The sequence below is a fragment of the Coturnix japonica genome, chromosome 13 (assembly GCF_054131305.1).
Source record: "Coturnix japonica strain WE chromosome 13, WE-NBRP24, whole genome shotgun sequence".
Classification (NCBI taxonomy): domain Eukaryota; kingdom Metazoa; phylum Chordata; class Aves; order Galliformes; family Phasianidae; genus Coturnix; species Coturnix japonica.
In genome coordinates this window covers 13,462,337-13,475,236 of record NC_140675.1, presented here as the reverse complement: position 1 = coordinate 13,475,236, position 12,900 = coordinate 13,462,337, and the positions used below count along the sequence as shown (strand labels likewise).

Sequence of the window (12,900 nt, the reverse complement as noted above, 5' to 3'; positions counted from 1 at the left end):
GAAAGCGGCCGGAAAGGGGGCGCCTTCGCTGGGGGGTCACTGGGGAGGAGGGAGAAGCTGTGTCTGAGTCGGAGCACCGAGGGGCTAAGGAGGTGGGGAGGGGGTTTGGTGTGCTCCACCAGCACTTGGAAATAAGGGTGTATAAGTGCGAGGAGGTGGGGATGGTGCCCCGAAAGGTTGGGGGGGGTTCGGTCAAAGCAGGTCAAAGGAGGTGATCCTCCCCCTCTACTCTGCCCTGGTGAGGCCTCATCTGGAATATTGTGTCCAGTTCTGGGCTCCCCAGTACAAAAAAGACAGGGATCTCTTGGAAAGAGTCCAGCGAATGGCCACTAAGATGGTGAAGGGTCTGGAGCATCTCCCCTATGAGGAGAGACTTAGGGAACTGGGTCTGTTTAGCCTTGAGAAAAGAAGGCTGAGAGGGGACTTGATCCAGGTTTATAAATACCTGAGGTGTGGGAGCCATAGTGGTGAGGCTGGTCTCTTTTCAGTAGTGCGTGGGGGCAGGACTAGGGGTAATGGGATGAAAGTACAGCATAGGAAGTTCCGCACAAATGTGCCAAAGAACTTCTTTACAGTGAGGGTGACGGAGCACTGGAACAGGCTGCACAGGGAGGTGGTGGAGTCTCCTTCTCTGGAGATATTTAAGACCCGCCTGGACGCCGAGCTGTGTGACATGGTGTAGGGAGCCTGCTTTGGCAGGGGGTTGGACTCGATGATCTCTAGAGGTCCCTTCCAACCCCTACAATTCTGTGATTCTGTGGTTTGTTCTCCCAGGTAAATGCAATAGGACGAAAGCAAATGGCCTTAAGTAGTGCCACGGGAGCTTATGATGGGTTTGGGGATGTTTCTGCTCTGAAAGAGTGGTTGGGCGCTGGCACTGCTGCCCAGGGAGTGGTGGGTTTGCTGTGTTCCTATATTCACTCATAAAACCATTAAAATAGGAAAATCTGTCTCTGATCCTTAAATCCAACCCCAGCCCATCCCACTGTGCCCACAGTGTCCCCAAGAGCCACACATCCAGACCGACTCTATGACTATAGCCATCAAATGCCTGACCCCATGTTCAGCCATAGATACGGTTTTTAACCAAAAAGCATTTCAGTAAAGTGCCCCTGGATGCTGTTTAGTTGGTTTTAGAAGCTCATCCCATCCAAGTAAGCAGCACATTGCTGAGCTGTGTGCTCTGTGCCTATCTGTTATCAGGTGTAACGCCATTCAGAGCTCCTCAGACTGTACACCCATCCCTTATAAATGCCTCTTTTGTTTTTCTGGTTTCCCATCACTGCTGCTTGCATTGTTCTGTTAGAAGGAAAAAAAACACAAGCCTGACATAATGGTGCATTGTATAGGCAAGGAAAAATAAGCTATTTGTTAAGGGCTGCGGGTGGACTGCAGTTTGGCTCTCCCTTTGGATTAGCCGTGAGGTTTGCTTAGATAGATGTAAGGAGATGGGAGCTGATGGTTTCCTCTGTGGGGTCTGCATGAAACTTGTATGGCAAATTCCACGTGAAGTGGCAACGTCTGTAAAACAACCTGGATAATTGAGGAAATTGCTGAGGAAAAGTGGAAGGCTTAGGCTGCGGATTTAGCAACAAGGGTATAACTGGAGCTGGAAAAGGGATGTGGAACTCTATCAGTTTTCATGGCGAGGGATTGCCCTGAGCTCTGCAGCCCAGGCCAATGGTGCCTTGCAATGATGTGAGCTGCAAGGCTTTAAGTATATTAAATTGCATAACGTGTTGTTACTCTAAGGGACTGATCCAGTGCTCATAAAAGGCCCATAGGAGCCTTCCTTGAGTCTTAGTGGAAGATGGATCTAGCTATAAAGGAAAACATGCTATAAAATGGTGGATTAGAATGCAGAATTACCTTCCCTCTGCTCCGTGGCTCGTGTTGGTGCCCAGCTTTGTGTGCACTGTCGTCTGCGTTTGGTTTTTTGCTCACTTTTTGTTGTTGTCAGCTTTCATTTTCACCTTGTAATTTCTGTTGGCTTCCCCTCTTCTCAAACAAAAGTATCGGGAAAAGAAAACAATGTTAAGAACCCAGCAAGTAACACAAACGAGATATTTAAGAGCCAGGCTCTGAGTCTCAAAGGGAAAACGATTCATAAATGTCAGGCCCGCAGGCAGCGCAGAGGCATCATTGATGCTGATCTTCATTCAACAAAATGCGAGCCGCCACGTCCCCCCGCCCGACCCTATTTTGCTGTGTTCCAAACAGCTGCAAAAGTGTCAGAGAAACAAGCATTTACTGTCACAGCACCCAGCAGCTGTCCCCATCAGCACCTCAGCCCTGCTGTCCCTGGCACCCTAAATTACTCTGTGTTCATTCAGATCCAGACTTTCCTCCCCTCACCCCCCCTTTTCTGGCTGCCAGGAATTGGGTTTAAATAAAACAGAGCGAGTGAATGCGTGCAGAAATAACTATTTTGTAAAGAAGCATTAACATTTGGGGACTCCTCTAAAGAAAACATACATTCACTTATAGATAATACAGTAACGGGCAATCCCACGGAGCATTCAGCTGCATCTGCTGAATGGGAGATGGGATCTCACGAAGAATTTGGGAGCTCCATTCTCTCAGTTAACATTTTTTTTCCCAGCAGTTATATTTTTTTCCATTAAAATCTCTGAACCTTCCCCGTGGAAATCCAATCCTTAACTCCTGGGTTAGCAGGATTAGGACTGAAAAGGATTCTTGGAGGAAGAATTACTTTTTTCTTATGCTATTTGTACAGGGTCTATAACAACGAGGTGGAGGGGGGGTGTTGATTCTGAAGTGGGATTCCAAAGCGGTACCACAGGACAAACAATTAATAATCACAGTAATCGTATGTAATAAAACTGTCATTCTCTGTTATAAAGTAAAAATGCCATCCAGCCTGCATTGAGCAATGGGAAAAAGCACATCTCATGCCGCTGCCTCACCTGGCCTTTAAAATCCGATTGCGGTGTCATTCATCACCGTACAGCAAATTTTGCTGCTCTAATGGTATCTTATAAAATGTGGATAGAACGCCTTGACATATATTTTCCTTTCCCCCAGTTTTGGTCCCTATGCACATTTTCTGAGACCGAAAGAGAAATGTGTTTAGGTTCGTAATTGCTCTCAGCTCCGGGTCTTTGGCTGCCAGCACCGCGGCTGCGAGAGCCGCAAGGCAAAGACTGCAAGGCAAAAACTCCAAGTGAGCCACGAGTTCACATCTTCCGCTGGGATATTAAGAATGAATAATCACAAAGGAGTTTGTTAGTGAGGGCTTTTTGATTTTAGTTTAGCAGAAATTATCCCTCTCCAGGCCAAATGCGGCACGTGAAGATTTTCACGGAGCGCTCTCTGAAGTGAAACCTTCCTTAGAAGAGGTTCGTTCTTTTTATTACTGATATCTCCTGCCGTGATGAAACCTAGAAAAGGACTCAGGATTTCCATACATTCCTCTCCATGTGCCTTTTCAGCCCTGCCTGGTGCAGGTGTGCTGAGTTTCTGTATCTCGCCAGGTAAATGTTGGTGTGTTGGAAAGGAGGTGAGGGGAGACACGTTCCTGCATTACATTTATCCTGCAGCTGTCCAGAAAAAGGAGGGGTGCATGAGCTCAGAGCCCCATCAACGCAGTCAAAACTAATATTAAACTAATATTTAAGCCCCTCTTTCTTCACCCTGCTCTCAGCAAGCAGCTGTGCAGAGGGTGCAGGTTTGCTTCCAAACATTGTGATGCAAGCCCCGAGCCCCAGCTCTTCATGGAAATGTCTCTAATAATGGGCTCTGGATGAGGCTGTAACAATACTGACTTGTTCTTGCTGCGGTGGGAGCACCGTGTCTGGAACGCAGGAACTCTGATGGGAGCACACGGTCGTTTTTCACTCCTGCTGCGCAGGTGACACTGAGGATTTTGAGAGCACAGCTAAGCCTGGTGGTGGTGGGAGCGAAGGAAATAAATGCTGGGGGCTGAATAGTAATTAAAATATGCAATAAACTTCTGTCCGTTTTCATCCTCCTTTTCCGACTCCTTAGATCTCCAGCTTGTCCAAAGCAGCAAGGCTCAGCTCGTGTGCATGGATGACAAATTACAGACCACAAGTGATCAAGCTGAGAGATGTAAACCCTGTGTTAGATTTGTATGAGTAGACTGCGGTCTGTGCTGGAGCTTTTGTGAGCGCACACTGTAGGACTCAGTGCTACGGTTCATCCTGAAAGCAAAGCTTTTCCTCTCTTCTGCTGCTGTTTTAACTGAAATTAACTGAAAGCTATTGCAGATTTTTCCTCCCCGTTAGACATCAGTAGCTGCACTGAAAACGACTGAATTTTGTTCTGCAGAAACCTCTGAGCTGCCGCTGAAATGCCGTATCCTCTGGGCAGAGCATTAATCCCGCACATGTCAGAGGCTTATTTTAACACGATGCATAGGTTACTCTTATCTGATTAGGGATTGTTTTTTCTTCTCCCTGTAAGGCTCTTTCTATTTGCTCTTTGAAATTCCCATGTAAAGTCTGCTCGCAGTTCAAAGGTAGCCAATGTTGAAAAATGATAACTTCACCACTTGATCAGATTAAGCCACAAAGCCCACTTTGGGCTGCAACACCCACCCACCCCCTCCCCCCCCAGCCAGCAAGGGAGCGTGTGCTGCAGAGCATTTCCCATCGTGTGTTCTTGTATGTTCTGAAAATGACTCTTCTGTTTGATGCTGAGATGAAATGACCCTTCCCTGGTGTCCATGGAGCACTGATGGCTCTGCAGCCAGGACACTGCTATGCAGGACCAGGAGATGTGCTGGAGAGGAAATGGGACTGGGGGTCAGTGTGTCTCTACCCCATAGTGATTCTGAGGGTTCCCAGAGACAAGAGACAGTGTGGTGGAGCCAGACACACAGATGTGGGTTTTAGTGCTTGATCCCAAGCAACACTGGTGTGAGCTGGCCAGGAACTTTATCAGTGTCAGACTTCACATAAAAATGAAGCAACACTGCCAATATTGGCAGGTGCCTGATGGAATCCTGCTGTGCCCACCCTGTCAAGAGAGGCTTATTTATCCCTCTGTTCCACCCCAAATCATCCCTAAACCTGCACTCTATTTAAGCCTCCACTGAATTATGCAAACCTCACTGCTCCCCAAAGCAGACTCTGTTCCTCCTTTGGCCTCTGAGGCTTGGCCTAATGGGCATGGTTGAGGAAGTAACCTCTTTCTTCTGGTAAAGGCCAAAGGATATCAACCAGGATATGGCACAAACCAAGCAAACAAAATCACTAAGGAAGAAACACACTCACACATTCTCCTACAGAAGGGGAACTGCAGCGTGGCTGTAGCTGCCCCTTGTTTCAGTCCCTCGTGCCCTTCCCTTTCTGATGTCTGTGCTCCTCCCAAGCCAGCTGATAGCCCCAGATAAAACAACACATGATGTGGAATCACCGCAGGACCTGTCATACAGCTCCATCCTTTGCCTATCCCTGAGCAAACATCCTCAATTCTACATCACACCAAATATGGACCTGCAAGATCCCCAAAGCAGGCATGAGCAAATGTGCTCTGCCCATCCCTGGCTCTCCCCTTCCCCTACCCATCCCAAGAATAAGAAGCAGTGGCTCCCGATGTTCTCCTTCTATCTGCCTTTACATGTGGGCCAGGAGATGCATCTCACTGCCCTGGGGGCAGCATTGAGGAGCCAGGCAGGACAGCAGGATGTGAATGCAGAGAAATGCAGCATCACTGATCTCACAACCCTCAGGGCTGCAGGATGACCTGAGCGTGAGGGCAGCAGTGAGGGGAGCACAGCTCTGGTTGCCATTCCTCACCCCACAGAGCCCTTCCAGCCCTACAATGACAATGGGATCTTCCCAGGGAGCCACTGCCGTGAGAGGCTGACTGCAATCAGGGACTGAAAGCAGCGACTATTTCTTTGACTCAGCCACCATTCATTCAATGAATGAAATACAATTTACCTGACTCACAGAAATACCATGCAACAAACTCAGCAAGGAGCCACGAGACCCCACAGTGACCGGCATCACTTATCAGCTGACATAAAGAGTTCTGCTGAGTGTCCCACAGCACTGCCCACCCCATAAGCACTGCTGAGCCCACAGCCCCATGGAGCTCTGGGCTGGAAGAGATGCTCACTCAGCCCTCACTGCCATAGTTAACATAGAGATGGTGTCAGGAGGCTTCAAGGCAGTATTATTTTAAAGCCAAGCTTTGCGAAATTATCTTTGAAATAGAAAATCTTTGCCCAAATGTCCTTCACTTTGCAGCTCTGGAAACAGCAAGCTGAAATCTTGAGAAATGACATTAATAAGGAAATGAGTTTTTAAATAACACAAATGCCTGCCTTGCACTTCATTGAAATATACCCATATTCCCATAGGACAGAAGTGCACACTGTGCCCCCCCCCCCCCCCCCCCCCCACACACACACAAGTGAAAGCAGTATTTGAATTCAGAGCTCGCACTTTATTTCAAGGTGAGAATACACTGCAGGAAACAAACGATGCTCACAGCCACACATTGCTGCTATTTCCAAGTGTTTGAGCACAATTCCCGTTTTTTCCTTGTAAATCTTATAATTGACCCTATTTTTCCAGGGCGAAAGAGAAGCTGAGGAAGGAATAAAACCAGATTTCGGGGCACTGCTTTCTTCCAGCCCCAATTATAGGGCTGGATTCCGCGGTTAATTAGAATCAAATGCTCCCAATGAGTTCTAAGCTGAACTCGGCCCGGAGGCTGCGGGGTGAGCGGGGCTGCACCGGGCGGCTGGGGACACACACAGCACCGCGTTCCTCTCCCGGTAACCACCGACTGAACAGCTAAAAAGCAACGCAAGGAGCAAAAAAATCAGCGCAACCCAACCGCACCGAGACCCCATTACCCGCATAAAAGGACCTTTGAGCAAAACCGGGGCTTAACCGCAGCCCTGCCGCCGGGAATCCCCAGCGGTACCGCACAGCGGAACCTCCACGGAGCATTACAGGAGAGAAGAACCGAACGGAGGAACGGAACACCGAGCAGCTCCGTCCGGCAGCGGAGCCTCCAAGCGGGAATGCGGAGCGAGAGCAGCGCCGCCCCACGCGGCACGTCCCGCCCTGTATGGAAATGTATGGAAATGAGCTCCGCCCTCTCCGCCAATCGGGAGCGGCGCTGGGGGCGGGGCCTCTCTCCTTCGCCTTAAAGGCTCCCGTTGGCGGGGGCCGCGTTTCGCACTGGATGTGGAGCGCGGCGGCGGATATTGGGAGCGGTGCGGGGCGCCGGGATCGCTGAGAGAGTTTGATCGCATTTGTGTTTGTTTTTTTTTTTTCTTTTGGGGCTGGTTTTGCGACTTTTTTGCCTTTTCTTGAAATCCTGCTCGATATATATATTTTTTGATTTTGTTTTTCTTTTTTTCCTCGCCTTTTGGGAGCCTGCAGAGGGCTGCACGGCACTGCCCGCTCCGCTCGGGGCGGCTCAGCCCCGCTCCCCCTTCTCGCCTCTCCCTCCCCCCCCTTATTCCTTTTCCCCATCCCACCCCGCCCGCGGCCGCCAAATGCTCAACATGACCGAAGAACACGACAAAGCTCTGGATGCTCCGTGCAGCCCCGCGGGCACCACCAGCTCCATGTCCCACGTGGACTCGGATTCCGACTCCCCGCTGTCCCCCGCCGGTTCCGAGGGTTTGGGCTGCGCCCCCGCACCCGCCCCGCGTCCCCCCGGTGCCGCCCCGCTGGGCGCTAAGGTGGATGCTGCCGAGGTGGACGAGCGTTTCCCCGCCTGCATCCGCGATGCCGTCTCGCAGGTGCTGAAGGGCTACGACTGGAGCCTGGTGCCCATGCCCGTGCGAGGCAACGGGTCGCTCAAAGCGAAGCCTCACGTTAAGCGACCCATGAACGCCTTCATGGTGTGGGCTCAGGCCGCCCGAAGGAAGCTGGCCGATCAATACCCGCACCTGCACAACGCCGAGCTCAGCAAGACGCTGGGCAAACTCTGGCGGTGAGTCCGCACCGCGCATCTCCGTTCCGCCCGGGGACATTCCGGGACCCCGCTGCCGTTCGCGCAGCTTCGCATCTCTCTCACCGCTTCTATCATACGGCTTTTCCCCTTTCTCTTTAACCATTTTCCTTTCTTTAACTTCTTTTTCCCTGTCTCTTTGCCCGCGGAGGGCTGCTCGGAGGAGCGCTCCAGTCTCCCCAGCCCTCTCTCATTCCTGTCCTTTCCAGCACGTCCTACATCCCGAGAAACGCTGCTTATTTTCTCACTGCTTCTTTTACAACGGCTTTTTCTAACGCACTTACTGTTTTTCTGGCTGGTTTGCTTGCTGCCTAACAATTTGTAAAACCAGACAAGCCGATTTTTAGCTCCGATTTCGTCCTCCTTTCTTTCTTTGCCCACTATTAGCACTGATGCAAACTTTTCTTGCTGGGCCGTGTGCTGCAGCTGCACCAAACCTGCACTGCTGCTGCCAGCTCGGGCTCCTCAGCAATGTCCAAAGCAAGACTTGGGGCTGGGGCAAGATTTAAGAGAAAGAATCCCATTGCTTTGCCTTTGGGAGTTCTTTGTGAACCCCACACAAAGCTGGACGTGGGCAGTGCTGCGGGTTGTGGCTGCGGGGTGGCATTTGTAGGGTAACTGTGGGAATTATATTTGGCAAAGGGATGAAAAGTGGCATTTTAAATGGGAATTGGGGGGGGATGTTTTGTCTGGTTATCAATATAGGCAAGGATGTGGTCTTTTTCTGCCTCGATAACTGATAGTTTAACACATATTTGCAGTAGGGTTTTGGGTTTTTTTTGGTGCTACGGCAGATTTGTATTGAACCCTTTGGTCAGTGCTGCGGGGATGCGAGTTGGAAAATAAACTGAAAACTTCTATGAAAGAGGCATTAATTTTGGATTTTTCTCTCTTTTTTTTTTTTCTTTTTCTTTTTCTTTTTCTTTATTTTTTAAATCAATCCCAAACGCTTAGTTTGCTAAGCGAAAATGAGAAGCGGCCCTTTGTGGAAGAAGCTGAACGGCTTCGAGTCCAGCACAAAAAGGATCACCCGGATTATAAATACCAGCCCCGAAGGAGGAAAAGTGTGAAAGCTGGGCAGAGCGACTCCGACTCCGGGGCTGAGCTCAGCCATCATGCCGGCACCCAGATCTACAAGGCTGACAGCGGGCTGGGGGGCATGGCTGATGGCCACCACCATGGTGAGCATGCAGGTAAGGGATCCTGGGGGGCTGAGAACTGCTCACTGTGGAAGTGTTGCTTTGCGACTCAAACCTGCCAGTGGGTACAAGTGTGTCCGCACCCTTGGATCCTGTGCAACACAGGACTGGGGGTTATCCAAAAGTAGAGCCATTGCTCTAAGAGCTGAGGTTTTGCATCAGGTTGTGAGCGTGGCCATGCGTTTAGTTACTAAATGTGACTAGAAGCGTCCAAAGTGCACAAATGATCCCGATTTTGTGTCTAGAGAGGAAATTAATTGTGAGTGGCTACGGGTTAATAATGCATTGGTCACCTGAAGGGTGCATTGGGGGAGCGGTGCCCCCCAGAGCTCCCCATTAGTTGCAGTGCTGTGAATTGGTGTGGGTTATGTGTTGATAGATTCCAGGAGGATTGCGAACGTCCTGCGGCTGCAGGCGTGTCTGCGCTCTTGCCCAGCCTGGCAGGGATTTGGCCCCTTCCCACATGGCTGGAACAGCATCTCTGCTCTGGGAGAGCCACACTGGCCTCAGGCCATCTGTGTAGAGGGGTCCTTCTTACTGTGAGCGTGACCCCATTGGGATGCTGCACTCATTGGGTTGCCCTCCGCACTATTAACTGTTGGTTTTGTGAGTATTGTACCCCAACTTGAGAATACAGTGGGAGGCTGGGGGGGGGAGCATCAGCCACCTCCAACATTGGGGCTCTATTTTAAAATTCCCCGTTCCCCTTTTGCAGCATGGAGGGGGAGAAATGTGGTTCTCAGTCTCCTTGAGAGATGTTTTGCTGCTCTCCTTAAAACTTTCCTGTCTCTTTGTCCCCAGGCCAGCCCCACGGGCCGCCCACGCCACCCACGACCCCCAAAACCGACCTGCACCACAGCAGCAAGCAGGAGCTGAAGCACGAGGGCCGCCGCCTCGTGGAGAGCGGCCGCCAGAACATTGACTTCAGCAACGTGGACATTTCAGAGCTGAGCAGCGAGGTCATCAACAACATGGAGACCTTCGATGTGCATGAGTTTGACCAGTACCTGCCGCTCAATGGCCATACTGCCATGCCAGCCGACCATGGCCCCAGTGCTGGCTCCTACAGCACGTCCTACTCCCACTCAGCAGCAGGCGCCGGCGGGGCTGGCCAGGTGTGGACTCACAAGAGCCCGGCCTCGGCATCGCCATCATCGGCTGATTCAGGCCAGCAAAGGCCGCACATCAAAACAGAGCAGCTGAGTCCCAGCCACTACAGCGACCAGTCCCACGGCTCCCCTGCACACTCCGACTACGGCTCCTACAGCACCCAGGCCTGTGCCACCACTGCCTCCACCGCCACAGCTGCCGCCTCCTTCTCCAGCTCCCAGTGTGACTACACGGACCTGCAGAGCTCCAACTACTACAACCCCTACCCCGGTTACCCCTCCAGCATCTACCAATATCCCTACTTCCACTCCTCACGGCGTCCCTACGCAACACCCATCCTCAACGGCTTATCCATCCCACCGGCCCACAGCCCCACCGCTAACTGGGACCAGCCAGTCTACACAACCCTGACAAGGCCTTAAAAAGGATGCGTGGAGCCCCTCAAGGGCTTCCCCGACATATGCACTAATGAAGGAATGAAGAGGAAGAACGTGGAGTGCCGCGATCGTTTCCCAAGTGCCTCCTGAGCCGCTGGGAACTCTGCTCGTTGCGACTGGGTGTCCCCTTGCTTTGAAACTCTCCATAAGAACAGAGCTCTATTTTTCATTAATTATTAAAATTTAGAAAGAAAAAAAAAAAAAAAGAAGAGTTAAAAAGAAATACTGAAAAGGACTGGTGATTCCTTTTGAATAAATGAAGGACGAAACCGTTCGACTCCTCTGTGAGGACTGAACTTGCTCATTGTAGAAGCTGACAAGTGCAAAATGGGGCGAGGGGGGATGGAAGGGGGGCGGGGGGGGAAGGAAGAGACGAGACGTTGGAGACTTTTAGGGTCTGTTGCAATGTGGGAGACGGACCAACCTTGAGGGCAAGAACTCACCCGGACCAAGGCGTACAGAAAGCAAAACCCCAGCGATTCTGCTTAACAATCTTGTGGGAACAAGCGAGTGTGGTGGGACCAACCAATTACATGTCTGAAGTGTTTGTTTTGTAGTCGAGAGTTCTTCTAAGCAAGGTTTGGCTGTAATTAACATTTTTTTGTTTTGGTTTTTGTTGGGTTTTTGTGTTTTTTTGTGTTTTTTTTTTTTCTTCTTTTGGAAGCTTAAAGTGTTTTTTCGTGCTGTTTTTTTTTTTTTTTTTAATCTGTTAAATATGTATTTATGTTCTGTATTATTTTGTCTTTTAATTAATGAAGTAATTTTGTGCAAGGAAAAAAAAAAGCAAAACAAAAAAGTAGAATTTTTAAAAGAGTTTTTTAAAGATGGGGTGGGAAGGGAGCGTAAAAAAAAAAAAAAAAAATAGTGGAGATGACACAATAAAAGCGGCGTTACGAGTCTGTAGATACTCTTTGCTTCTCGGGTTCTTTTCGTATTGAACCGACCAAGGGAGGCTGAAAGGCTGCAGCTTCACACGGACCTGGTTGTGAGCAGGGAGATGCAGCACGAGCAGCACAGCGCTGTGGGGTGCTGCAGAATTTGCTCCCTAAACTCAGAGGCTCACACGGCCGGCAGCAGACAGCGCCATGTTTTCCTGCCTACCCACTTTCAGGCGTTAACATTGGATTGAAGGCATTGCAGAATAGTTGTACACTTTCAGAACCAGGACTACTTTATAGGAAGATGTAATTTAATGAGGAAATTATCAACTTCTGCTTTGATTTTGATCTTTTTTTTTTTGGCTTCTAGGGACCAGATATCATCCATCAAGCTGTGAAACTAAAATCTCCACTAAAAAAAAATGTTTAGGTACTTAGTTTTAGACTAATATTTCATTGATATATTTCTACTTCTTCCATTGTATGCTGAGCATATAATAACCGTCTATTTTATGATAACTCGTGCCTTTAAAACCTTTGTAAATCTAAAAACCATGTTTCAGACGTTATCATCTTTTTACCTTTTCTACGTTTCCTACTCTTTTTCTAAGAATATTTTTTTGCATATTTCCTTTTGGGAACGTGGGGGTGGGGGAGAAAAAAAAAAAAAGATACAGAAAACTCGTTTTTATGCAATCTATTTTTCTGTGTAAAGTTTGAAAGACTTTGGCTGTTACTTATCTGTTCTCTTCACTAGCTTCTGACTAAGCAATGCTAACTTTTGTACAGATCAATTTGATAAAATTAAAAGTGGCTTTTTATCAAGTCCGTGTTATGTTTTCTTTCTCCTTGAGCCCATTGCAGTGGAACTTGGGATACTTCTGAAAGAGGCCATTCGGAATAAAACATCGACCGTAGCTTTCTGTTCTGCTGTTTCCTTTTTAGCTTGTTTTTCCTCCTTGTTGCTCCTTTTCCCTGTACTTAAATTGTGCCTTACTGTCAGATTGCCTTTATTTTTTTTATACCTCCTCAAGCAGCGTATTTCCATGCAAAGTAATCCTAAGGATTTCATAGGATTTTGTTGAGACTGCTCACGTGAGGAAGGCTTTGCAAGGTCAGGCTGCATGGTTTTAGCCCGAGTTCATTCTGTTCTGCACAGCACGTAGGAATTTTACCAGTAACAGATTCTGTTTTCTGGTTGGTGAACCCATGTAAATACCTCTTAATTATGATAGCAACAAAATTATACGTTGCACGTGGCGTGTGTGGTTTTTCCTTTTATAATACAGCCATTAAACTAGTAATGTCTGT

General features: G+C 49.0%; 1 protein-coding gene across 2 annotated transcripts; it reads left to right on the top strand.

Moving 5' to 3' along the window:
- Positions 1-7,179: 7,179 nt before the first annotated feature.
- On the top strand, positions 7,180-12,414 carry SOX8 (SRY-box transcription factor 8). 2 transcript variants are annotated; one of them, XM_015877007.3, is made up of 3 exons: positions 7,180-7,947; positions 8,920-9,146; positions 9,966-12,414. In XM_015877007.3, the coding sequence occupies exons 1-3, from the start codon at positions 7,505-7,507 to the stop codon at positions 10,694-10,696; spliced, it is 1,401 nt and encodes a 466-aa protein (XP_015732493.2). In that variant the 5' UTR covers positions 7,180-7,504; the 3' UTR covers positions 10,697-12,414. The 2 variants fall into 2 exon arrangements, with proteins under 2 accessions (XP_015732493.2, XP_015732492.2); XM_015877006.3 differs by having other exon boundaries at positions 8,920-9,158.
- Positions 12,415-12,900: the final 486 nt, after the last annotated feature.

Bases quoted from the DNA above. Each gene is read 5' to 3' on its own strand.
- SOX8 (XM_015877006.3), top strand. From the start codon at position 7,505: ATGCTCAACATGACCGAAGAACACGACAAAGCTCTGGATGCTCCGTGC. The intron at 7,948-8,919 runs GTGAGTCCGCAC...CCAAACGCTTAG, and splicing joins ACGCTGGGCAAACTCTGGCG to TTTGCTAAGCGAAAATGAGA. The intron at 9,159-9,965 runs GTAAGGGATCCT...CTTTGTCCCCAG, and splicing joins CCACCATGGTGAGCATGCAG to GCCAGCCCCACGGGCCGCCC.